Source organism: Notothenia rossii, assembly GCF_949606895.1.
Source record: "Notothenia rossii genome assembly, chromosome: 4".
Taxonomy (NCBI): Eukaryota; Metazoa; Chordata; class Actinopteri; order Perciformes; family Nototheniidae; genus Notothenia; species Notothenia rossii.
In genome coordinates, this window is record NC_136902.1 from 31,138,107 (window position 1) to 31,164,986 (window position 26,880).

General features: G+C 40.6%; 1 protein-coding gene across 2 annotated transcripts; it reads left to right on the plus strand.

The window, feature by feature from the left end:
* Positions 1-140: 140 nt before the first annotated feature.
* tti1 (TELO2 interacting protein 1) lies at positions 141-25,484 on the plus strand. Of its 2 annotated transcripts, XR_013807020.1 has the most exons (15): positions 141-280; positions 1,265-2,004; positions 3,145-3,482; positions 4,788-5,061; positions 5,871-6,048; positions 6,142-6,434; positions 8,640-9,059; positions 10,192-10,351; positions 12,559-12,726; positions 12,926-13,077; positions 14,309-14,449; positions 14,939-15,143; positions 20,656-20,743; positions 22,050-22,114; positions 24,543-24,680. XR_013807020.1 is itself a non-coding variant. In XM_079674103.1 (14 exons), the coding sequence occupies exons 2-14, from the start codon at positions 1,279-1,281 to the stop codon at positions 24,760-24,762; spliced, it is 3,363 nt and encodes a 1,120-aa protein (XP_079530229.1). In that variant the 5' UTR covers positions 141-280; positions 1,265-1,278; the 3' UTR covers positions 24,763-25,484. The 2 variants fall into 2 exon arrangements, 1 of the variants encoding a protein (XP_079530229.1); XM_079674103.1 differs by lacking the exon at positions 22,050-22,114 and having other exon boundaries at positions 24,543-25,484.
* Positions 25,485-26,880: the final 1,396 nt, after the last annotated feature.

Below are 26,880 nucleotides of genomic sequence, written 5' to 3' on the forward strand. Positions count from 1 at the left end.
GTATAGGTATTTTGTTTATTATACATTTCTATACGGTTTTCTTTTTCACAGTAGTGCTTTATATTATTTTATTTTGAAAATCCAACCGACGGAGCAGGAAAACCAAACTCGTGTTATCTACGTCATTCGAGCGACATTGAACGCAGAAACATGACGTTCCTTGTGGGTGGAGTTCAGGAACTTCACCAGTGTGATGTTAAAATCTTATATTTGTAATAAAGCCATTTACATGGGCTTATTTGGCCTTGCAGCGGGTCCACTAACTTCTTCTAATGTGAAGGTAGGCTAACTTTCTGGTGACGCCTGTACCGCAGCCTCAGCAGCATGCAGGATGCTGTCAGCTAACTAGCATCGATGCTACACATGTTCTACTGTTACTGCATGTACATAGTATTGCTCTGTATCTTTTTCTTTACGCTAATAGTTTAACGTTTCACTTTTCTAAAGGGCAATTGGTGTATGATAATAAGTACATAATACAGCACTGTCCAGACAACTTACTACTTCCTTGGAACAACAAAATACATCAACAATGTCTCTGGCAATACAAAACAAAACCAAGACCAGAAGCAACACCATAACCAGGCTCAGATTTGACCTCCATAAGAATGTCCAGAGGACAGTATCAACATTCAGACAAAAATAATTTGAATTTTCTTGACTAAAGGCTGATTGGCCATTTTTTAAAATTAGATATAACATTCAGTTAAGAAGTCAAAAGCAGGTAAGATTGGTGACTGGTCAATAACATTTTCAGTGCAAGTGTTAACAATTGTTATACCGTTAGGTCAGAAAATACTCATCTAAATAGGCCTAATTTGTAGGACAGACCTGAAAAATAAAGACAGGTTTTTTGCATAATATGCTTGAATTTCCTATCTATACCTTTTGTTTTTGTGTGCGGTTTTCTCTATGTATGTTGCAATTTTATTACAACATTTTAAATTTCATAACCGTTATTTCTATGATATACTGTCTCTACTAACTAATTGTTTACTTACAATTTAAACAATTGTCAATGTAACTTTCTGATTACATAAAGTACATTTAAATATCAACGCAAAAAGTACTTGGCCAACATGGCAGGTGACCAGCATAGTTTTAATCTCAAAGTTATAATGTTGATTATCTAGTTAAATTATATAGTTTATTTTATTATTTGACTAGTACAATTTCAGTGAACTGTAATACTGCCTGTTCTTTCAATTTGTGCATTAATACTTATTTTATCTATCTTCTATCCCTCTGCACTTCTTCATTAAAGTGACTCCTGCAATCATGCCTACAATCATGCATCAGATCAGTGATCCAAAGATCGCCTTTGCCTACCTGCGCCCGGCCTGTGTCCTCCTCACCAAAGCTCCCACTGTGACAGACGTGGAGACGCTGAGCGCTCAGCTAAAAGAAATCGACGATGCCACGTTACAGCAGCTCCAAGAGTACGTCCTCTTCCCTCTTCGTTTCGTACTCAAAGTCCCTGGGACAAAGAAGGACAAACTGGTGCAGGCTGTGGCTGAGGCCATGAGCCACGTCCTGGAGACAACGTGTGTCCAGAGCTGGGAGACTCTCCGGGACCTCCTGTCAGAGCTCTGCCTCTGCCTGTGCACTCCTACCGATCCTGGGAAACCTGCAGAGACTTCAGAGGAGCTGAAATCTGCCGTGCTGAAGTGCCTGGACGCACTGCTTCATGCCGCTTATGGTGATATCATCTTCAAACTCTTTGAACCGATCATGCTTCCCGGCATTGGATCTGCCATATCGTTGCTGCTGGCTCTGGGAGAGAAGGAGAGATCTCGAGACGTACAGTTGGCAGCGCTGAAGTGCCTCCAGGCTCTGACTCTGCAGTGTGACTGCACTCAGGAGCATGTAGTCCCATCGTCACAGGAGAGAGGTGCTCTAGGCAGCACCATGGCTTCATTCTTACCTGGGATTACCATGGCTGTATCTAGGATCATTACAGGAGACCTGAGACATGGCCATGCAGTGACAGTCAGGGCGATAAAGGTACCCGTGTTCACTTTGATTCTCTATGTGATGATGCAAGCTCGCATTTTGTAACAAAACTTGCTACAGGTCATTCATTGTGGTGAGGCATCTCAGGTCTCAATCTTTATTTAGTCCTGTATTATTGAATTATGAATGAATTCCACATACATAATAGATTACTACAAAATTAGTGTTATTATTAAAACTGTGAGTAAGGATTCCTAATCCATTTGTAATCAAAAATGCTAAACAACTGATGCTTGCAGCTTCTTATATATTATATATATATATATATATGAATACTTACTACATTTCTTTTTTTGACATGTTGACTATTTTCTTATCTTTTAGAGACTACAAAGTTATTTGGTTACTTGTAATTGTTATCATTGGTCAATACGTTGATTATTTCTCATTACTTCATCAAAACATCTTTTAGTTTGAACTCACAGTCCAAAAGTTTAAGATGATAGAAAATAATGTTTTTGTCATATTAACTTCAAGTGTATCCTAACACTATATACTGGAAATATACGGTATACATTGTGCCCTTGATAGTCTTCATGTCGTTTCAGGGGCTTTTTTACGCTGCCACATATAACGTTAAAGGCAGGATGCAGTTATTTATTTTAATTCATGACAAATGTTTACAGAATCACCCACTTTATATATCAGTAGACTTTATGTGTTTTTCATTGAATTGTTGTTGTTTACTTAATTTTGAATTAATTAAACTCGCGCAGGGGCTAAATAGCATTGACCAATGAGAATGTCAGCTGTTCAATCCCAGCCCCTGTAGCTAACATGTTGAAGTGTACTGTTGAACTCAAATTGCTAGAGTATTGAATGTTTGTAAGTTGCTTTGGATAAGATCGTCAGCTAAAAAGCATCGTACTGTAATAAAAAATGCCGAAGGAGAATGTCCATCATACCGTTCCAGTTTTACAGAGAGTATAACGATCTTTGTATAGATTTGTAATAACTCCTCTTTGCCACCAAATGCTTTTCAATAAAAGGCTTTAGGTTATGACAAACACATCATTATAAAATTGCGTAAAGCAAACATGTCTTCTCTTCTTTAGAGTGAAACAAAAGTGTTTAAATCACTTTAAATATGTAATTCCTTTTTTGATCTCCTTTACTGTGGTTCTCATTCAGGTTTGGTACAGGACTGTGGAGCTGGTGATGGAGGACGCCCAGCTCCAGGCCGGTGAGCCCTGCAGGACTGCCCCACCAGACCTGGGGAGAGTCTCTCAGCTGATGGTCCATCGCTCTCAGGACTGGGTGAAGAGCACCGCGGGGAGACTCTCTTCGCTCCTGAAGAAGATCATCTCCTGCTCCTCGGCTCACCAGCACTGGAGGGTCCGGCTGGAGATGGTGGAGCTGGGGGAACACCTGCTGGCCCGGTGCAGCCACTCACTGGGGGAGTGTGTGGGGCTGCTGCTTGAAGCCCTGGTGGGGGCAGTCAACGATGAGGAGCCCAGAGTTAGGAAGAGGTTGGATTTGATTTACATTTTTGTGAGATAAACTGATTTTATATTTTAAATGAACAAAACTACATAATACAGCTTCAGTCAAGAAATAGAATAAAGATTCAAAGGTTTTACTGTCATATACACAATAGCTACAGGATAGTTGTTGGCAATGAAAAGTTAAGTGCCAGGCTCCTCCAATAGTGCTACAATGCTCCAATAAAACACTTAAAGGTGGGGTAGGTAAGTTTGAGAAACCGGCTCGAGATACACTTTTTGTTGTATTCCTTGGAATGCTCTTAACATCCCGATAGCAATGAATATCTTAAGTGCTTTGACAAAAAATCCATAAAAAATGTATCTGTGAAAGTAGTACTGTAAAAAGCACGACCAATCATCTGAGCCAACCCGGCTAAAATAACTGGATGGCCTATCTGCCTGTCAGCCTTCCATCTGTGCACAAATTTATCTCGTGCCCTCATTGGTCATGTGCACGTTCGTGTGTGTTGGAGGAGGGGCTCTGTAAGGAAGTGGCAGATTTTTTCCGGCTGTGTATTTTCAAATTCTAGCGCACTCGAGCTGGTTTCTCCAAAATTACATACCCCACCTTTAAGGCATACAAAGATAAATACATTACATAATGCGATAAAGGAAAATAACTAAAATGGACAATAACAAAAAAGCCTGAGGTATATTACAGTAGACACATTAATTATAAAACAGATATATACTGTATAGTTTCTTGAAAGCCTTTATGTTGATCTAATTAGAAGTAGTTTCACATAATGCTTGATATCCTACTGGAAAACAAAAATGTATTGTTTTTATTGTTACATCAACAAAACATCATTCTTAAATGTATTATAAAAAAACATCCTATCTTCTTAACAACACATTTCTTCTCAAAAAAAGAAAAATGATCGATAATAAATCTGCAAAACACTTTCTAAAAGTTCATCCCAGAAAGAACTGTTTGCGTTAATGTCTTTGTTAAATTCTGCGTGTAGTGATCGGCCGGGTAATATCTATTATTTGAAATAAAGTTCTTTCAACTTTGTTAACAATAAGGTATGAATAGGACAGCATGAATACATTATTTTAATAGACCTCCTTGAAAGAATGCTATTCTGATGAATGTAGTGAGAAAAAGGTTGAAAAACCATAGCAAATCTGGGAAATTGTATACAAAAAAATTATCCTTAAGTGAAAAAAAACTTTAACAATAATCTCACCAACAGCATTTGGATCTAACACCATCTCGTAAAAAAAGCAGTTGGTACTCAGACTACTTGATAAAACATGTTGAATGAAACTTGTCCTCTCCTGTAGGTGTGAGGTTGTTCTCAGAGAGGTCTCCCAGAGGAACCAGAGCTGCAGCAGTGATACGAACAGCAGCAGTGCTCAGACCTTCACTGGCATCCTCTCAGAGAACCTCCACTCTTTGGCCACCTCCCTCCCCAGACTGATGAGGACCTCTGACGACCAGAAGAAGCTGTTTATCCTCAACGTGTTTCTGGGTTATTTAAAGGTCCTGGGCTCGCAGTTCTCCGTGGTGCTGAACTCTGCAGCGCATCTCCAGAGGATTTCCAAAGCCTTGATGCAGGTAACCTGTCAGATTACACTTCATATTCGGATTGAATGGGAATCAGAATAACACATGTCTTCATGACTGTTGTATATCCGATTAGGTTGAGTAAATCCAGCTAATTGATTATCAAATACAATTATACACACTGATTAAAGGAAGTTAAAGATCTCGTGTCGTCACTGAACCAGAGTCACAGCTGATATCTTCATCTTCATTACCAAGTGTCATTATGATGTCATTGTTAACCCTTATAATACTGAAGCATACGATATTCTCATTGTTATTTATGACATATATTGGTACTTTCAAGTAAGAAAGTATTTGGATTCTAGTGTCACTACAAAATAATTGTTATCATTTTTTTATTTTTTTATTTAAACCTAACCCACATCACAGTTTACTTTTATCTTGTTTTTAGAAAATTCCCTTCTATATTTGCAAAGGTATCAATATGATGTAGATTGTGATTGCAGTCCTTTCATGCATTTACAAAAAACAAACACGTAATGTAAATAGCTTATTATATAATCATAAATAGAATATATCTCAGAAATACAATATTTGATTTGTTTAAATACTTTTTTCATTAATAAAAAATCTATATATTAATAAACACAATAAAAACACACCACTTTAACAATAAAAAACGGAATAATGTCATCCCACTCAAACAACAACTAGTTTCATATGAGGGCCCTCCCTGAGTCTGACTTTGCCTGCTTTTATTGTTTCTGTCCTTATTTTATAATGAAAGAAAACTCAAACCACAGTATAGAGATGTAACTCTTTTGTTAAAAACACAACAAACACTCTGTGCTTTGCAGGTGCTGGAGCTGGATGTGGTGGATGTTCGCATCGTGGAGGAAAGGAGTTACGCTGCTACCATAGAGACCAGCTCAGACTCTTATAATTCCTACGCCGCTCGCATACAGAGAAGGCATTTTCTCTACTTCACAGATGAGAAGATCTTCTCTCTGCTCATGGAGATCTGTAGAACATTAGGTATGAGCGCTCTTTGATATTTATAGGAAGAGACTGTAGAAAAATCATCAAACTTCTTATAATTTTGCATCTTATCCCTCTTTTTATCTTAAGGTTACTACGGCAACATTTACCTGCTGACAGATCACTTCCTGGATCTGTACCAGCAGTCCTCAGCGTACAGGAAGCAGGCTGCCATGGTGCTGAATGAGATCGTCAGGGGCGCAGCAGGAATCAGCGTGGCAACAGAAGCTCAGGGTTTGGAGAGTCAAGTATGGGGAAAGTCTGTCACCCAGGATGACCTTAAAGTGGCAGTGGTGTCCATCATGGAGGAGTACACCAGTCTGAACAACTGGCACCTGATCACCGTCAGCGAGGAGACGGAAAGAGACCGACAGGACCAGCAGGTCAGAATCTGAATACCTTTTTTCAGGGGAAATGTGCATTTGTTACAGCAGAAAAGAGCCAAAGACAGCTTAATATTAGCTAAGAAGCATGCATTCAAAAAATATTAAAGATACCCATTTAAAAAAAATACACTATTTGTAAAATACACATCCTGTAACAGTTTTGAAGATAAAGAAGCCAGGTATATATGGGCTCAGAATATAGCCCATAGGTATATGTATTGTACAGTTATTAACGGCATATATATATGCCGTTAATAACTGTGCAATACATATACCTGTATGTGTATATATATATATACACACATTTGTATTTCTCAACAAGGGGTATTATAGCATAGTCTTTGTTGTTGTGTGTGTGGGGGTCTACCAGGGGCCGTGGTGGTTACATAGTCTGACCGCTGCATGAAGGAAGGACCGAGGAGAGTTTCAGACCTGCACTGTCGATACTTTGTCCTGAAGTCACAATTTCACTTTCTGTGGATTTGAACAATTATTAGGATTTGTATTTTCTGTCTCTACTGTGACATGTCTCCATGCTTTAATGTTCAAAAAGCTCTTTGTTTTTCTCATACTGCCTGTGCTGCAGCATCTCTTCTCACCCTCTGTCTGAAACCAGAGCCCAGTCTGCTCTGATTGGTTAGCTGGCCGGCCCTGTTGTGATTGGTCAACCACTTATAGATGTCCTGTCTCTTAGACTATCATGTATAATATAAACAAAGGAGTCCAATGGAGGCGTTTCAGGCATTGGGGGAGTGTGTGGGAGAGAAACTCTGTAGTGTGTTACATAAATATGTACGCAAACATTAGTAACACACTTAAAGGAAAGGGAAAACTCCCCAAAGCAAAAAAGGGCCGTTTAAAGTCCTTTAAATGGTAAAATGGGGGTGGTTGCAATGTATCGTCCTTTGGGCTTTGAATATTGCATCATCATCACCATCTTAAATTCACTGATCAGCTATCTCTCTGGTAATAATCATCATGTGTAATGGATGATCCCGCTCTTGGTGGAATGATATTCTGAAGCACCCTGACTTTTAATTTCATTGATCTCATTTTGTATTCTGTGAACACTTTCTAATCAAGTGTGATATTAGACTCCCATGCTCAGCCCATATTGCACATCTCCTTCTGCATTTAAATTGCGATCATGGTCAGATCAATTCGCTCCAAACAAAGGAAGATATTCACGCTCACAGTCTGTCCTTGGACTGAGCGCTGAGTGCTTTTATGCCTGAACACTCTGAGCAGGTTTCCCAGGTTTCTGCTCTCAACCTTCAGGGCTGGATTATTGATTTGACAGGTAGAGAAATATATTTCAGGCCCTGAAAACATTATCAGTACTGTGCTAGTTTTTCGATAAACTTGCAGTTTCTCTTTGTCAGCTAAAGTGTTAGCCCAGAGGCATCAACATCAAAAGTATTCCAAGGACAGAAATATACACCAGTGAGAGGGGGAGTTTGTTCACTGAGACACGGCTGTGGGGTCCTTCCTTTAGTCAAAGTTAAAGGAAAGAAGAATAGATGAACATGGTAGAAACTACAGACAGTTAGCTGTGTAATGATAAATCATAATAACAGCTAGTTACCAATGACTGATGTGATGTTTAAAGTCAAACAAATAGGCTTTTATTGATTGGAGGTTTTAACAGCCGTTAGTGTAAATGCATTATTGTAACGTATTGTTTTTAATGTTTGAATGTGGTGATATTGATTTGACTCGGCTATGCATGTTTTTGAAATGAACGTAACATGTTTTATTTGTCAAATTAAAGGTACCTTGTTGAGTTTTCTTTTAAGTAAAGGTACCATGTAGAGGTTTCTTTTGGAAAATAAAAAATGAAAGTTGCCCTGTATAGTATTTCTGTAAAATGATAGGTGTCCTTTACAATATTTTTGTAAACCACATGGAGGCTAACATATGGAGAACATTTGCTTTCTCATAAAAGTAAAAAAAAAGAAGTTTGAAACCTATTATGTTTGCGTTAATGTTTGCTAGCTGGCAAAAATTGTCAACGAGGACTCACTTTGCTCAACTTCTGATAAAAAAAACTCCACAGCGTACCTTTAAGATCCTTAGAAGAATTAGAATGTAAATGTAAACTTATCATTTTTATATTGAACTTTTTATTTACAAATTGAAACACTATTGAAAAAATAACATTATGATGCATGACACTGACCTTTCTTTGTTATCTCTCTGTAGCTGCTCAGCCCCTCCAGCCTCCTCTCCATATCCAACAGTAACGTCGGCGGCCACACTCAGACAAACTCCATACAAGAGATTTCTTCATCCTTCGGCTCGCAGTCTTCCTCACCATCAACCTCCGCCCTCCACCAGCTCAACAGCAACATCTGGCAGCTGTGTATCCAACTGGAAGGCATTGCCTGCTTCGCTCAGGCACTGGGGCGGGACTTTCGGCCTCTTTTGATGACATCACTGTACCCAGTACTGGAGAAGGCCGGGGAGGAGACGCTGCTGGTGAGCCAGGCGGCGCTGGGCTCTATGTGGGACATCAGTAAGGCCTGCGGGTACCACTCCCTGAAGGAGCTGATCACTGAGAACTGCGACTACCTGCTCAACGACATCTCACTGAACCTGCAGAGGCTCAGCCAGCATCCACAGGTAACACGTTCAGCATGCTGCTCAACGCACAGGAGCAAGAGACAAAAAGCGACAAAAATAAATAAAGAAGGTTGAGGGTAATTGTTATGGTCTTTTGTTGATGTTATAGTTTTTAAACATATTTATATTTTAACATTACCTGAGGATAAATGGTTGTGCAAATTAATAAGGCAGCAATTAAGAATGTATATATCTGTTTGCAGTTCTTTCAAAAATTATGTCGTCGATAGAATGTACAAAAATGCTATAAAAAATGATATCTTAACATTGCTTCGTCCATCCAAAAGTCAAAAACACGAAAATAAGAATAATATACCGGTAATTGTTTTGCTGGATGAATGACTTGATCAATCATTTGATCAATTATTTAGAGATCTTGGAGATCAAGTTTTTGTAGATCATGATCAGTTCACAGTCAACCCACAGGAATAGCAGTAGCGGTTTATATTTGTTATGGGGTACTAACAGATGATGAATGAATGAATGAATATGGCACACATTAAAAGTCTACTATAACTATAAGAGCCAGAACTTAGTCCAAGGTAAGTTAAAGTTACCAAGTAAAAATGCTCTATTGTGTGTTTTCAGTCCTAAACTAAACATTCCAAGTCAAATCAATCAATCAAATATTATCTATATACCCTATTATCACAAATGCCATATTTGTCTCAGGGGTCTTTACAGTGTATAATATATATGACACCTTAAACCCTTGAAGCGCAAAAGAAAACACTCCCAAAGAAACTGCACAATTAATGGAGAAAAAAATGGAAGTGGAGAGCAACAGAGCAGAGGTAGCTCTCTCAGGACGGAGAGACGTGCAATAGGTGTAGTGTCTAAATATTTAAAAATATAATACATTTATACCATAGACAGTCAAAATGACAAATTTCATAATATGAGCATCAGAAATCTCCCTGGTGCGGCCAGAATAATAACCGTAATCATTTAGTCATATGAGGTCACAAGTCAACCGTATTAAGTAAAGTACATTTTGAGACATATTTCATCATATTCACGACACGAGTTTGACTCGTCACGAGTCCAGATCTCTGTTCTGAACACTGTTAGTAAGTCTCTATAGGTTTGCTGGCAGCTGTGTGTTTCATCATATCTGTGTGTCGGTGACCAGGCTCCCCGGGTGCTGACGGTGATGCTGACTCACTCTGACTGCAGTCTGCTGCCTCTGGTCGGGGACATCGTCCAGGACGTGCTGATGGCTCTGGATCTCAGCTACCAGCACACAGCTGCTCTCTTCTGCTCCGTGCTGCACGCGCTCCTGAAGGCTCTGGGTGAGCTTTATAAAGTGATGTCTTTACCTAAAATCACCTACCATCTAGAGAAATTATGATTTAGGCAACCAATGCGCGGAAACACAATATTCCTATTTTTCAACTTATCCTAAAGTGATGGCAGCATTGATAAAGATGTTGTGCTCCATCTTTAATCACCGCCAGAGCCCATACCATGTTCTCTATAGTGACATCCTGTGTGTCTACTTCTGTGACCTCCTGTTCTCTGTGTCTTTTTACCTTTTTCCTTCCATAACGCACTTTTAAAATATATATAAAAATGAAAGTATTCCAGCGAGTCTTTCATGTAGAGCAGGGGTAGCCAACACGGTGCCCGCGGGCACTTAGTCGCCCGCAGGGGCAACGTGAGTCGCCCGCGGGGCATGTTCTAAAAATAGCTCGCCAAGCAAGTCCATATATAAAATACACAAAACAAAAAAGGAAATGTAATTAAAAGAATCTACCCTATGCATAAACGAAACCTAAAACATAGCGAACTCTATCTACTTAATATAACTCTATATCTATCTAACATCCCTCCTCCCGCCACCCCCACAATGAATATCGACCAATCACGTTCTTGCTTGATTTGCGGGTCCAGAGTTGCAGTCGGGAAGAAAAGCAATGTGGCACCTCCCTGCTGATTTTCCTTCTGGCAGAATCTACACAACACATCAGCCCCATTGAACAGCCTAGTCGTGCCAGCCTACACAGCACATGAGGGGCAGAGATTTACTCTGTGTGTTGCAACTTGCATATATATTTATTGCACTTGACGCACACACACGCATAGCGTAATTTCCACTGGGTACAGGGGGGACATGTCCCCCGCTCTTTTCGAAATCCCGTTTGTGTCCCCCCACTTTACAAATATGTGTATTATTATTTTTTAACGCAAGCCGTCATCGCCACGGAGGAGCACACAGCCTCTGTGAGCGAGCGAGACAGAGGGAGAGAGAGAGCGAGCTAGGGAGGGAGGGAGGGAGAGAGAGCGAGCGAGCGAGAGAGCTGGGAGAGCACACCTTTATCTATTTAATATAGATAAATTAAGAAATCATTCCAATGTGTACTATAGGACAGTAAAAAAAACAAAAACAGTTTAAAAAGGGAGTGATTAGTAAAATATGCATAAATAGAAAGAAAGAGTGCTAACTAGGTAACATAAGATAAGAATAAACCAATTTAAATGATTTGTTATTGGTTGTGATCATATTCTAAAGATGATTGGATTATTGAAAAGTATACAGCTCCCTTTCATATGAGTGTTGAAAGCTGTATCCACAAATTCACCAGAATGTATGGATACACCAGAGTGCACCAGCATTTCACTTCAACATTTTAAAAAACATCTTCCCGGGGGAGCACGCCCCCGGACCCCCCTAGAGGAGCTGAGGCCCGTCCACCCCCAAATAAAGCAGGTTAAAATAATTAGATTGCAAACATGTTCTTTTAGTAAACACTGAAAACGGGTCCCACAGACCCAAACAGCACACAAAGGTTAAAGGTAAGCATATTAACGTTAAAATGTGCTAAATATATACACTGCAAAAAACAAAAAAAGAGGAGTAAAAGTAGTCCCCGACTTGTTTTATTTTTTTAAAGTAGCCCTCACCCTAAAAAAGGTTGGTGACCCCTGATGTAGAGTATCAGACAGAAAAATTATCAGTTTTTTTAGGCAACTGTCTGTGAGTAAATTGATTTGATTGCACATCGTATTCAGTTCAGAGCGTCCTTAGGAGTGCTCTGCTATCGAGAAATAGCAGACCTCTGAATTTCAGAACTGAGTATTCAACCAAGCCATGTAATAAATAACTATAAAACCCAAGATAAATGACTCCGCAGAGAAACTCCTCCAAACGATGTCATAAAAGCCTTCTAACTATGTTCCTCCTGTGGTAAGAAAAACAATTCTTCCTCATCAGCAAAACCTTTGTTTTCTCAAAGAATACGTTACTCTTACCATAAAATCAAAGCATCTGTTATCTCAAATGTTACATCACTTTAGAAAACCATTTGTTATAAGTTATATTTAATTAGGATTACACTTTATCAACACTTTAATTCATCACATGTGACAAGCGTGAAAAAGGTTAGGGTCAAATGGTAACAGGTGATACAAACAAAACAAAATAAAGAAAAAGTTCTTTCTTTTGTTTCCGGACCTCGCCATCCACTTACCTAACCCACTCTTGTTCTTTTTCCTTTAGCAAGGTGGTTCCCCTCAAACTCTAGTATGACCAGTAACTCCGTCAGACCCAAGCAGAGCCCGCCTCATGAAGAACTCTTCAACATTCGACAATTCATGCTGGATCACCAGAAAGAGAAAGAGCTGGCAGAGGGCATTGGAATAGAGGACGACCTTGAAGATCTTAACGGTAACACAGTATGCTGTCTGTATGAGGACAAAATAGGACGTTCTATTTCACTCTTGTATAGGTTTATGTTAGTTGAAATGTATCAGTATTTTGAATTTCAATCACTTAAATATTGCTTATAACTCTAAAAACTGTTTGTATGAACAATCTGAAATTCGATAACTCACACGTGACCCATCTTACCATCCTGTCTCTCCAGAGAACCCCCCTCCCCTGAAGTGTGAGGATGTTGACGATATTGGTGGTCCTGATGTGAAGGCAGAGCTCCCCCTCCACCTCAGCGTCACTAAAGATATAATGGAGCGCTGCATTCACCTGCTGTCGGACCCCAGCCTCAGGCTCAGGCTCAAGGTACTGTTTGTAGTGGGATTCAGTGAGAAGGGTTCTGGTTTTGGTTTGGATGATAATACTCCTAGAGAGGGTTGTTTAACATTGTAAAGGAACCTGTAGATCTTTTTATAAAAAATGAATTTCTTTCCTTGACATTGTTGTGACAGAGCCATACATGATGCACTCATCTGATTGTTATATTGTTTAGCAAATGCAGTATTTGGTTAATAATTAATCGCTCGATTCATAGCACTTGAAATGTTTGGATCTATGAAACCTGATGTACTTATATGATTCAGTTTTCTTCAAGGTTGTATCTTCCTGGTCGAATGTACTTATTGTAAGTCGCTTTGGATAAAAGCGTCAGCTAAATGTAATGTAATGTAGTGTCTTATTGTGGTTGGATGTCCATCTCTTATGCCTAACTCTAGATCGAAGCTGAAGAAAAAGGCCATCATTGTGCAGCCAGTTCAAGATTTAGTTCCATGAATAGTTAGAACGACAGAAATATATGGAGCCAACAAGCTAAAAGTTACAAGTGAAAAGTCTACAGTTGTGCTAGCAGCTCTGTGATGCTGAACTTCAGCTAAATGCTAATATTAGCATGTTAACATGTTCACAATGACATTGCTAGTTTGTTGCTGTTTTTAAGCAAATATAAGTCAGCCATCTCAAGTTAAACATCTTAATTTAGCGTATAGCATGCTAACCTCTTAGTGTAAAGTAACTCTGAGGCTGATGATTCGTTCGGCAGGTATTTGGTCATAAACCAATGTACTGGTGATATTAAAGTTCATCCTGATGATGGAATTAGTAGCAAATAATGTACCAGAAATGTATCTCAAAACCAGAAATATCAACCTCATGAGGGTGACAGTGGATAACTGACGATGTTGGGTTCACTGTGCAGTCCCCATTAACATATGAACCACATTTCAATCCCTCCAAATGCTGTTATTAATATTGAATTAGTTAATTATCTTCCACAGGACAACTCTCAACTGTAACAGTGACAGTACCGAAACAATCAGTATTAAGTAAGACAATAGACAGACATGTTATTGTTATTATTTACTGTACATATCAGCTGATACAGGCAAGTAGAAAGTATTGCTGTAGAAAAATATTGGTTCCCACAAGCTTCAGACCTCCATGTGGTCTCCAGAGGTCAAATCGCCTTAAAGCTACTTGTACACATGTGTATATACTTCAAATATACACCAATGTATATACTGCGTGTCTCTGTCCTCAGGTGCTAGATGTGCTGGAGCTGTGTGTGTGTGTACTCAGTGAGAAAGAAAATGAATTGCTGCCAATGGCCCATCGCTGCTGGCCCCCCCTCCTGCAGAGACTCACAGCCGATGAGCCTTTAGCGGTCCTCCGAGCTTTCAGGGTACGTAAAACAAGCGGCACTTTACTCAGTTGTAATCATGATTGTAAAAAAACAAACAAGCCTTTTCCTGAAAACTGTTAACGATAATCAGTATACATAAATCTTATTTCAAAACATTTCTAACAAGACAGGAACATCATTTTCTTTGGTTGACTTTCTTCCCAAGAGCTGACTGATTAAGTATTTCAGAGAATCAAAGCCTTTCGGTTAAAGATCACACTTGTTTGTGATCATTTTGCAAAGAACAGGTGTCAATTGATCCTACTGTCAACGTGAATTAGTCTTAAGTTTGACAGTTTTTATTTATTTTTGTCACATGTTCCCTGATGAATTGACAACATCAGACATCTGTATCCTGTCATTTAGTAACTGAAGCTATTGGGTTTCTTCCATGTTTCTGTAAATATAGTGTCATTTGTCAGATCTGTCAACAAAGAACACACTGCATCGACATTTTATCCATTTTGATGTGCATTTTCTTTCTGCCAGGTGTTGTGTACGCTGGGTGAGACATGTGGCGACTTCCTGAGGAGAAGGGTCTCCAAAGAGGTCTTGCCCAAGCTGAGCTCCTCTCTGCTGCGGCAGGCCCCGACCAGCGCCAAGGCCGGGCCCGTCTACACACACACTCTGAACTACAAACTGCAGCTGGCTGTGCTGCAGGGCCTCGGCTCCCTGTGCCAGAGGCTGAGTCTTGGTAAGAGAATAAACACACACACACACACAGGTTGCCAAAGACACACCATTCACTATCCTCCTCTATGATTGTGCACGGTATGATCCATAATATCACAGTGATCATACCAGATACAAGTGGTCACTTGATCATGGTTAATTTAGCCTTGACACCATACTTTTCCTCTAGAAAGTTGGTGCAACATTATTGCAATTTGAGCAACAACATATTCAGGATAGATTATTTGAACCTACTCTATAAATAATTACATATTATTTGTTATAGTATAGTTACTTAAGGCTCTGACATAATTTAAGCTCTGATAATTCACCGAAATGAAATTTCTGAAAGTCAAGCCATTACAAGGTATAATCTTCAATCATAAAGATTCATGCAAAATCATCCTTTGTGCAGCCTTATTTTAAATAATCCTCATTTAACAAATGGTATATTATACTTCTGTATTAAAGGAATAGTTTATAGTATAAAGCTTTAGGCAGGATAGGGTCAGTAAAGGAAGGCGTAAAGACTTGAGGTCAATGACTGACCAAATCTGCCTAAAGTCAAATTGCCTACAGTTACAAAAGGTTTGAAGCAGTGTTATTTACTCATTTAAAAGTACCTTGTTTTTTTTAACCTGAAAATAAATGATGCTTGAAAAAATGTTAAAAGAATAAAAATAAGACAATTTGAGATTTTAAGAGGCTATATATTATTTCTGACTAACAGTCCTAGGTTTTTGTTTGGCTCCCTGTGAGTATTATATCTGGCAATCTTGTCATGAAGTCTTTATCGCCATGAAAAGACATGTGGAAGCTCAAATAAAAAGAAAGATAAATACTTAAAAAACTCTGCTGGGACTACTTGTTGTACCTTAAAATATATATTTAGTTTAATTGATTCTACACTAAATATTGATGGAAGTACAAACTTTTCTGCTCCAGCCACAAAAGCCACCTAATTTCTGGGATTCGGTCACTGAGTCTTGAACCCAGGACACACAAACAGTAACTTGTTTTACCAGCAGATGGCAGTCTTGTTTAACGGTACAAATATGTCAGGAGTATTATGGGAGCAGTTTGTGTATCTCCATTTCCCTGCTTTGTTTTCTTTGAATATGTGATCCGGTTATAAAATGTGAGGCAGAGAACTTAAGATGCTGACCCTCTTATTATTCATATCATAGTGTACTTTTTGGTGTGGGTCACTATTTGGAACAAGGCAGTGTTTCTTTATGACAGACAATACACTTTCAGATTTTTCCTTAACTACTTAGATCAGTAATGTTTTATTCCCAGCAGCACCCAGCATGCCCCTTGCATTAAACTCTTCAACACTTAGGTCATTCCCACTCAGATATAAAATGGCACAGTACCCGTAGAGGAGTTTCCTGACTAGGAAGGGTTCCCAGCTGTTGCAGGGCTTAAATTCAACATATTTTAAAGACAACTTTAGAGACATTACATTGCATTTAGCTGACGCTTTTATCCAAAGCGACTTACAATAAGTGCATTCGACTAACGAGATACAAACTTGAAGAAAACAGAATCATATAAGTGCATCAGGTTTCATAGAGCTAAAACATTTCAAGTGCTACTCAACTGGCTTTAGATAAGCCAGTCCTTTATTAGTATATAAGTGCTTTGTTAGTAATTCTATCGCTCGAAGTGGAGTCGAAAGAGATGAGTTTTCAGTCTGCGCCAGAAGATGTGTAAGCTTTCTGCTGTCCTGATTTCAATGGGGAGCTCATTCCACCATTTTGGAGCCAGGATAGCAAACCCACGTGTTTTTGCTGATGGGAACTTGACTGCAGACCGTAGCCAACTGAGACAGCAGGATGCTGCAGAATCCTTACTTGCACTCTGGATAAGTGCTGCAGGCAACTGTTCTCCCTCAAGCTCCATTTCACCACAATCAAGCTGTCAAATCTGCACAGCAATCAGCGAATCAAGAAACGACAGGGTTGGAGGGAATTTAATGAATTAACTCAAAAATGCAATATGTTTTTTTACAATTGTGCATGGCATAGCTTCAGTACTGGAAGGTTTCAGCCAAAGGTGTCCTGGGGACTCATTGCCAGTGTGCTACTAATGATATAATTAGGAGCTGCTTGTTTAATTTTTCATAGATCATTGTGTTCATTAAGCAGCCATGTCCCTGTCACACAGTGGCATTGGAAAATCTGAGCAACCTGAACCCCAAATGAGCTAGTTTGGTTTATTTTTTGTGTTCCGGTTTGATTGTATAAGTGTTTTTCAAACTATGTAATGAACATGACATGCTCATGAATTCCAGTAAGAAGTGGTGGTTTGCAATCAGTGATAAGAAGCCTTTTTATTAATTTTTGTGATGATCATAATCACTTCTTTTTCCAAGGACAAAGAGAATGCAATAAGTGCTTTATGGGGTGTAGCAGCAATACATCTGCACACAATGGTTTGACACTGCTCTGATTCATTATTTGTGCTTTTGAAGTGAAAACCTATTTAATTCTGATTTAAAGATATGCAAATATAAGGGAATTTGCCTACTGTAAATTACATTAATCTTATTATTGAAATAATTTCCTCCTGAAGCAGGACAGATTTGTGGGATTATAAAATCTCAGTGAAAACTGATCTTTTTTAAATTTATTTTGTATCTATAAAAACAACATGGTATCTTACTCTCATACAACAAACAATTCTTACATAGAATATTATATGCAAAAGACACGCATATATTGAAATACAGGCAGACAGGTATTCAAATTTAACAATATACAGGGGACAAATCATCAGGGATCATAAACATTCTCACATTGTTATTAATTGTGCATATAGGTTTTCTGGTAGTTACCCATACTGTAAAATAAGACAACCCAGTGAATTTTTGTGGGGTGCCTTAGTCCGAAAACACTTCATTCAACAAGACATACAGAATTGGATCCCCTTCCCATAACCATTGCAGACTACTTAGAATATACCCCCCCCATGCAGGGGCGGACTGGGACAAAAAATCAGCCCTGGAAACTGACCCAGTCCGGCCACATGAAATGCCAAGGGGGGTCCCAGACCAGCACAGCATCCGTGATGTTTTTGGGGCAAATACTCCTCAGCACAGCCCCAGCCCGAACGTGGAGGTGCTCCGGTCTCTCCACGATGTCCCCGGGGTAATTCCTCCTCAGCACAGCAGCACACGACAGGTTGAAGCAAGCCTCCGCTACAGCAGAAACTGACAGGTGGAAAGCAGGCCCCAGCCCGAACGTGGAGACGCTCCATCTTTCTGCGATGTCCCAGGGGTAATTCCTCCTCAGCACAGCAGCACACGACAGGTTGAAGCAGGCCTCCGCTACAGCAGAAACTGACAGGTGGAAAGCAGGCCCCAGCCCGAACGTGGAGACGCTCCATCTTTCTGCGATGTCCCAGGGGTAATTCCTCCTCAGCACAGCAGCACACAACAGGTGGAAGCAGGCCTCCGCTATAGCAGAAACTGACAGGTGGAAAGCAGGCCCCAGCCCGAACGTGGAGACGCTCCATCTCTCTGCGATGTCCCCGGGTTAAAATCCTCCTCACCACAGCAGCACAGTACAGGTGGACGCAGGCCTCTGCTACAGCAGTACAAGACAGGCAGAAAGCAGGCACCAGCCCGAACGCTGAGAACGTTCAGGCCACACCGCAATGCCCTCGGTGCTAATCCTCCTTTCCACGCCGGCGGAAGAGAGGCAGCCCTGCCCCTGACTTTCCACTTGCAAGGCAAACCTCTGGATCGGTCCACTGCAGCACTAGTGCCATACTGTCATATGCTGGTAGTGGGCTGCAGGCTGTGTGATAGTGCCACTTAACCTGTTAGAGGAGGGGCTGGTTGACTTTGTGGCGTGCAAGCTGCATGACTCAAGGATTGGTTGTCCGTCCATTGGCTACTCGTGTTTGGTCCTGTCGGCCCACTAGGCCTTGTTCTGTGGGCCTAATACAGTATGTGTACTCAGTGGACTTGTTTTGCTGTGCTGCAGCACCTCCTTTCCCCCTTTGTCTGAAACCACAACCAAGTCTGCTCTGATTGGTTAGCTGGCTGTCTCAGTTGTGATTGGTCGACCGCTTAGAGATTTCCCGTACCTCATGTTCAATGTGTTTGAGTGCTAGCCAATATGGGGCACTACATAGTGATGTCACTATGTTGAGGAAGTAAACAAAGGGGAGAGTAACTCCTTCAGGAGGGCACTTTGGGATTTTAACCTTTGCAGACCATTTACATGCATTAAAACCTATGTAACACACTACAGGAAAGGGAAGACCCCAAAAAGCAGAATAGGGCCTCTTTAAAATGTTTTGGTTAAAACCCTCTTATATCTGGAATGACATGAGGTAAAAACGTGTTGCTTTTAAGATTTGGCCATGCTTCAGCATGGTTTCTCTGACTGGCACTCGACGCTGCCCTCCTTCATATCTGAAGGGGAAACATTTGGAGTTGAAGAAGGAGAGAATGTGAGAGAGCAGGAGCGAAGCTGCAGCCTTACTCATGTGAATACCGATTTGGCTACAGCTTACCTCAGGGATGCCTGCAGCAAGCCAATTACCCAGCCTCAGTCACAGAGAGAGGAAGACAGAAACACAGATTGACTGAAGCAAATAATGTGTTTCAGCAGCAGCTTCAGCTCCAATTCCACCCTGTTATCCATGTACCACAAATCCTACTGACACCTGTGCCTCTTTCTCTTTCCCACTTTCCTGCATGCACCTTGATTCCACAAAACACTACAGGCTAGGAGTGCAGCGCCAGAAAGAGGAAGGAAGAAAAGGGTTAAAAGCGGCCGCTAAATAATCCCATTTACCTCTGAAATGTGAACCGCTGCTTTTATTCTTGACACACAGCACGCAGGCCTGGTTCAAGCCGAGTGGGTAGAATTGGCAAACGGAGTAAGCAAAGAGGGAGAGAGACGTGTTTTGAAATGAGGCTTGAAAGGCAGCCCAGTTTGCAGCTTAGGGAATCACTAAATGTCTGCTAGGAAAGGATGAAGGGAGAGAGGAGATGAAAGAGTGGATAGCAGTCAAGTGGATGGAGGGAGCTGTAAAAAGGTACATATAAAGAAGGTGGCATAAAACTGCAGGAAGTGAAGAAAGAAAAGATGAAGGATGGTGGAAAAGGAGGCCATTTTCGCTCCTCAAAGAGGGGCAGGATGGATGTGTGAAATCCAGAGATGTGGAAAAAGCCCGCTGTGAAATGTTTCCTCAGCCTTCTCAGCAGTTTCTCAGCTCATTAGGAGGAGTAGGAAAAGGTAAAGTCCAGGCAGGATTCCTCTTTCCCTCTCTTTCATCTTTTTCTCTTTTCCTTCTTCACTTTCCAGTGTACCATCTGTGTGCTGGGAACGTGTGGACATTTGGGCACAGTATTTAAATGGTGTATAAATATTGGCCTGAAATGTATTCTGATTACATATTTTTAAAAATTGGTCCTGCGAAGACGAATACATCTGTATGCCGTTTGATATTTGGCTCTTAAAGACAATATGGAGGATGAGATGTAGAAACGGTCCCTTTTTCTTGTTTTTCTTTAGGTGATGCAGAGCTGGATGCTGTCTGTGAGGCCTGCCTGCCCTACCTCAGCTGCAGACAACCAATAAGACTGCAGGAGGCTGCCATTAGGTGAGCTATGTCCTTCTATATCCTGCTAGATAATGCCCTTTTCTACTTTATTGAATTCAATAAACTGCTGTATTAACTAACTTCACTGGTTAGGAGTTAACATATAAAATAGAAAGAAAAATAATTACATTCAAAAACATTTTTTATCGTGTTAATTACCGTAATTTTCGGACTATAAGGCGCACCTGAATATAAGCCGCAGCAGCGGCATACCACTCTCGGTTCCACTTTTACTACCTGTTTCCGCGCTACCTGTCTCACTCTTTTCCGGCCTCCAGCTTTTCCTGCTGGAACCCGCCGCTTAAAGGTGGGGGTCCGCGGACCGGCCATAGAGCCCATAGAGTTAAAGGTGGTCGCCGTTAGCTGTAAAAATCCATAGATTAGCCGCACCGTTATATAAACCGCAGCGTCGAAAAATAGGGAAAAAGGCGCGGCTTATAGTCCGAAAATTACGGTACAATACAAATACATAATTCATTAGGATTCATTACACGTTAAAAAAACAGAATATTTAAAAAAATACACGTGTGGTGTGAGAAATCCGCTGTGTTTTCATTTTATTATAACATCTCCGTTATAGCTTTGATCATATCTGAGTCATTGCCATGAAGTCACACTTAGCTAAAACATCGACAAATACACAGTGTCGCTGTGATCACCTTCTGTATAATGTCTGCTCCACATACAGTATGTCTGTATGTCGGTATTCTTAGTGCTGCTTTCACATAGCGACATATTTAAAAAAAAAAAAATACTGAGTCTATCGCTGAAGCCGAATAATTAAATCACTTCCTTCCTCCATTTTATGAGCCAAGGCATAAAGAGGATGTTTATATTCATGTTTCAGATCCTGCAGCACATGTGTGTGTTGCCTGCTCGCATGTGCAGGTGCGTCCTCAGCAAAATCATGTGTTAAACCCCCAGGTTTTAACATTTGATTTTGCTGAGGAGGCCCTTAGTCTGAAAAGCTCTCCCTCAGCAAGTTTATGAGGGTGATGCTTTCTTAACTGACTATGAGTTTCATTTTCAGATAATCTGCCAATTATTTTCTGGATAAATCCATTGATCATTTGGTTTGTGAAGTCACAGTTTCCTAAAGCCCGAGGTTATATCTTAAAATAGCTTGCATGGTCTGACATTTAGGATCACTTCATTTTTCAATCAACTATAACATGGGATAAAGAAAAAAGGTGGAAAAGAGAATATGCTGAACTTTGGTTGAAATAGTAATTATTAAATGATAATGAACGCTGTTTTCTGATTGACTGATCCATTAATTAGCTTGTAATTTCATCTCTTTTTTTAGATGCGGTTGAGTTTCTTTGATAGAAGACAACACGCAGTGGTTTATCGGATCAAGTGAATTTCCAGGTGCTAAAGAAGATGCTAGATATACATAAAACTATTTGTTGGCTTAAACCCAAAAAAAGGTTTTGGTACTTGGGACTGTGCAGTATGACAGCAAAGCTTAATATGCAGCTTTTAGCTGACTGCACTTTATAAGTCATGTTACTGGGCAGAGGTAAGTTTAAGACTCTAACCTGATTAGTTTGCCTGCTGCTGGAGGCAACTAATATTAAAGCTACAATAAAGTAGTGGCTGTTAGTTTCATGAATAATAAGGGAAAATCTTGTTAAAGGTGGGGTATGCAATTTATTTCAGAAACACTTTTTGTTATATTCCATGGAATGCTCTTAACATCCCCATAAAAATGAATATATTAAATGCTAGGACAATAAATACATAAAAAAAATGTAATCTGTGGAAGCCGTAGCACTGTAAAAAGCACGACCAATCATTTTAGCCGACTCGGCTAAAATAACTGGATGGCCTACCTGCCTGTCAGCCTTCCGTCTGTGCACAAACTTATCTCGTGCCCTCATTGGGCATGTGCGCGTTCGTGTATGTTGGATCTCCCACTTCCACTTGTAAGTAGGCCTGTCACGATAATTAATTTTGTTGGACGATACATTTTTATGGAAATTATTGCGATAAACGATAATATTGTCGGCGCCGTTTTAAGACCATTTTAGACATAATGATAATATATAATAATAATTCAAGTACATCCTTTCAAACATAACTTTTTATTGAACATTCAACATTGCAAATGAAATGTGAAATAATATTAAAATATATAAATTATATATAATAAATAAAACAAATTAATTAAATTAATTAAATCACACACAACCAAAACAATAAATTAAATAGAGTCAGGATGGAAAACAGAGCTCTCTCTCATATATATATATAAATAAATAAATAAATTTAATAAATAAATAAATATGAGCACACATTATCTCACAAGCAAAAAAAAACTCCTTAAAACAACAGTCAAGTGTACAGACCACTGTCAAACACCCAGATGCCTCAACAGGCCATATCCAAATCTGTTTTTCTAAGTTTTCGAGCAAGGAACACCAACATGTTTGCATTGTCGGGCGGGGGCTCTCCATCTCCAGCTGCCGTGTTTGCTCCCAGCTGGGAAAACGGAATGGGGTGGTTGTGTTTTAGGTGGTTTAAAATGCGTGGAATTGCCTGCTATTGTCGCTACCTTTTTTAAACCAATGCGACACACCGCCCGGCTCATTCAAGTCCGTAGGTTCGCCTCGTTGATTTGGTTTGAATCCAAAATACTGCCACACCGGAGAATCGAGATGTGTAGTTAGGTTTTGCAACCAATTCCATTTCACTTTAAATTCCCCGCGAGTAAGTCACACGTTGTCTCCCGCTTGTCGCTATATTATTAATGTGGCTGCTACGCTGCTGCACGTGCACGCGGAGTGTCCTGACCTGGCTGTGTGTCAGCCCCGCCCCTCACAGTGCGCCTGGCAGCCACAGCGCTCCAGGCTAAAATGCTGGTCACATCTTTATGTAAACAGCAATTTATCGAGCTCAGAAAAGTTATCGAGTCCATTTTTATTTATCGTACAATAAGTCAATTTATCGATTATCGCGACAGGCCTACTTGTAAGGAGGTGGCAGATTTTTTCCGGTTGTGTATTTTCAAATTCTAGCGCACTCGAGCTGGTTTTTCCAAAATTACATACCCCACCTTTAAGGTTGTTCTGTCATACAACATCCATACAAAGAAAACACAGCAACTAGTTTCTTGAAAGAGTGCACATTATTACTCTAATGGTCAGATCAAGTCTGACATTTTAAATTTGAGCGCAGCTCCTTTTGCAACATTACCAAGGACAAATTAAGACATAATACAATAAAAACAAACATTTAACATAACAATCACTGAGAGATTGTGATGTTATGCGTCAAATGCAGACCCTTTAGCGTGCATTTGACCTGGGATTTAGCTCTGTATTTACTGTTAGAATTGACTGCTGCACTAAGGAGTGCTTCAGTCTGACTTTATCAATATGTGTTGTAGAGACAGGATTGAAATAAGGAGACATTGGGCAAATGGTCCTGGGCCGGATTCAAGACCGGGTCCAGCACTTTGGGACCAAGCCCCAGTATATGGGCCACCAGTTCTACCAATTGAGCTACACAGCGGCTCAGAGGAGCTATCATTTCTGAGTATGTCCTTGGTTACGCCTTTGTTGTTGAGATGGATTTTGTGATCATTTTTGCCTTGAAAATGCCTTTGGGAACACACCTGAAGAAAAGAAGATAAAGACATTTATAGGCAAATTGTAGGAGTGAAGCGAGTAAACCTGCTGTGTTGTGCTCAGTCTGTCACTTTGGATTACAGGAATGTGTTTCTCCATATTATGAACCTTAGCAGAATATAGCCCAGAGCTAATCCTATCCCCATGTCTTTCTTTCCACTCCACAGCGTTTTCCAGCACTTAATCCAGGTGGATCCGGATGCCTTCTGGTTTACTCTCAACGAGCTGCACTGCCCGTCCTCCTACACCCCCCCCCACCCCGACCTCCACCCAATCCAGCTGAGCGGAATGGGCCGGGCGAGAGACGAGTTCTCGGACAATGCGCTCCGGCTGCTGAGGGAGGAGTTTGGCTCTGCTGCTGAGACAGAAGAGCAGCCAGTGGGCTAACGTGCTAATGATTGATGTGACTCGTCCCTCGCACGGAGCGCTCATTGAACCGCTGACTCCAACAAGTCAGTTGACGGAAGAAAATCTGATAATTGTGCCAGAAAAAAGAGCCATCAGATACGGCTGTGATAACCTTCACGCTCTGCAGGGCTCTGATAAGCAGTGAGGTACAAAGGGAACATGTCAACGAGGCATCTCTGCTGCTGCAGGTGTAGAAAACAAGCAACACCTCTGACAGGTCTTCTACATGAGAAGACATGCAGTCAGAGGGCTGAGGCTCTTTGTTCCATGTGAATTCACGTACATACTATAATGCTTGCTATTCCTTTTATTTCTCAAGAAATACCTTACTTGGAACCACAGCTGTTGTTCACCCAGATAAAATGATTGTTTTGTGAAACATTCTTAATTAAAAGAATCCCAACTATTGTAAAATAATGTTGTGATGTTGCAGTCAAAGGGCTAGGTCCATCCATCAATCTTCTCCCGCTTATCCGTGGTCGGGTCACGGGGGTAGCAGTTCCAGCAGAGAGCCCCAAACCTTCCTTTCCCTGGCCACATCAACCAGCTCTGACTGGGCGCTCCCAAGGCGCTCCCAGGCCAGCGAAGATATATAATCCCTCCACCTGGTCCTAGGTCTACCCCTTGGTAGACCTAGACAAGGGCTAGGTGTCAAATGTTATTGGTACAAACTAAATAAAATATGGAGTAGATTAAACATGGCCAGATTGATAACCTTTTTACTTTAAAAGGGGAACTCCACCAATGTTACACTTCAAAGACTGTTTACAGGCCTTTGAAATAGTTCTGCATAAATGCGACTCAAGCCTTTTATGCCTTCAGAGGGAGCTGCACAAAATTATATAAAATGCCACAAATGGGGTAGTAAAGTTTCAAAAGGTGGATTGTGCATTGTCTTTTCTTTGAATTAGTTTACTCCTCCTGTTGTCTTCGGCTCAAATTTGACCGATTTACTACTTTCATCAATCATAACTTTTTTGTTTTACATTCGATTGCATTAACATTTTATGATATCCTTCACAGTAGACATTTGAACATATACAATTGCTGATCATCGCTTTCATTGAATTTTGAGTGATTTAGTCAACTTTGTAACTGCATCGGGTCGGGTACCCGACAGGTGACACGCAAAAAGAGTGATTCGCGGGTGGTATTTTTTCAAACATTTTTTTCCGGGTTCGGTTCTGGGTAAAACAAAGAAGATGCTGGTCGGGTCGTGGGTGTTGCATAATAAATATATCAAAATAATAATAATGTAATTTTTAAATCCTCAGACCTCTCCCCCTCGAGATCGCGCATAATCATAACCTGCAGCGTATAAATCTGCTGCTGAGCGCGCAACATTCGAAATGGCTGAGGTGAAACTCTCTAGCGGAGAATACAGCATTGTCAATAACACTTACTCAAGAGCGAAATCCAACGTCTGGTGGACTTTTGGTGTCATCCTAGATGGAGAAAAGAACCAACATCCCACATTTGAGCCAAATACAATTGTTAACTTTCGTAACATAGTGACATCACTACGTAACAGCCACGCTTCTGTTGGCTAGCGCTCCAACACATTGTACTTGATAGGCTAAGCGGCAGGACATTTCTAAGCTGGTTGACCAATCACAACAGAGCTGGCCAGCTAACCAATCAGAGCAGACTGGGCTCTGGTTTCAGACAGAGGGTGAAAATAAGTGCTGCAGCACAGGCCGTATGAGAAAAATAAGACATTTTTTAACATTAAAGTATGGAGACATGTCACAGTGGAGGCATACATTACAATTTGCATAATAGGACCCCTTTAAGTCTACAAAAATAAATGATGATGGGCGATTCTCTCACTAACCTTTGAGCTCTCCTCCCATCACCCACATCTGAAACGCTGTCTGCAGCTGTGGCTCCATGAAGGCCACAGGGTACACCAGGCAGGCAGGTTGTGTAAGCACAAAGGAATTGAACGCCTCATGAGAGGGATAGCGGCCGATCTATCATTGTACCTGTTATCACTCAGAGCCCTACAGGGAGCAGGGGATGTTTAAAATGAAGGAAACAGGAAGCCACCTCCATTATCTCCTCACCTCGCTGACGGGAGAACCCCGGAGCCGCGCC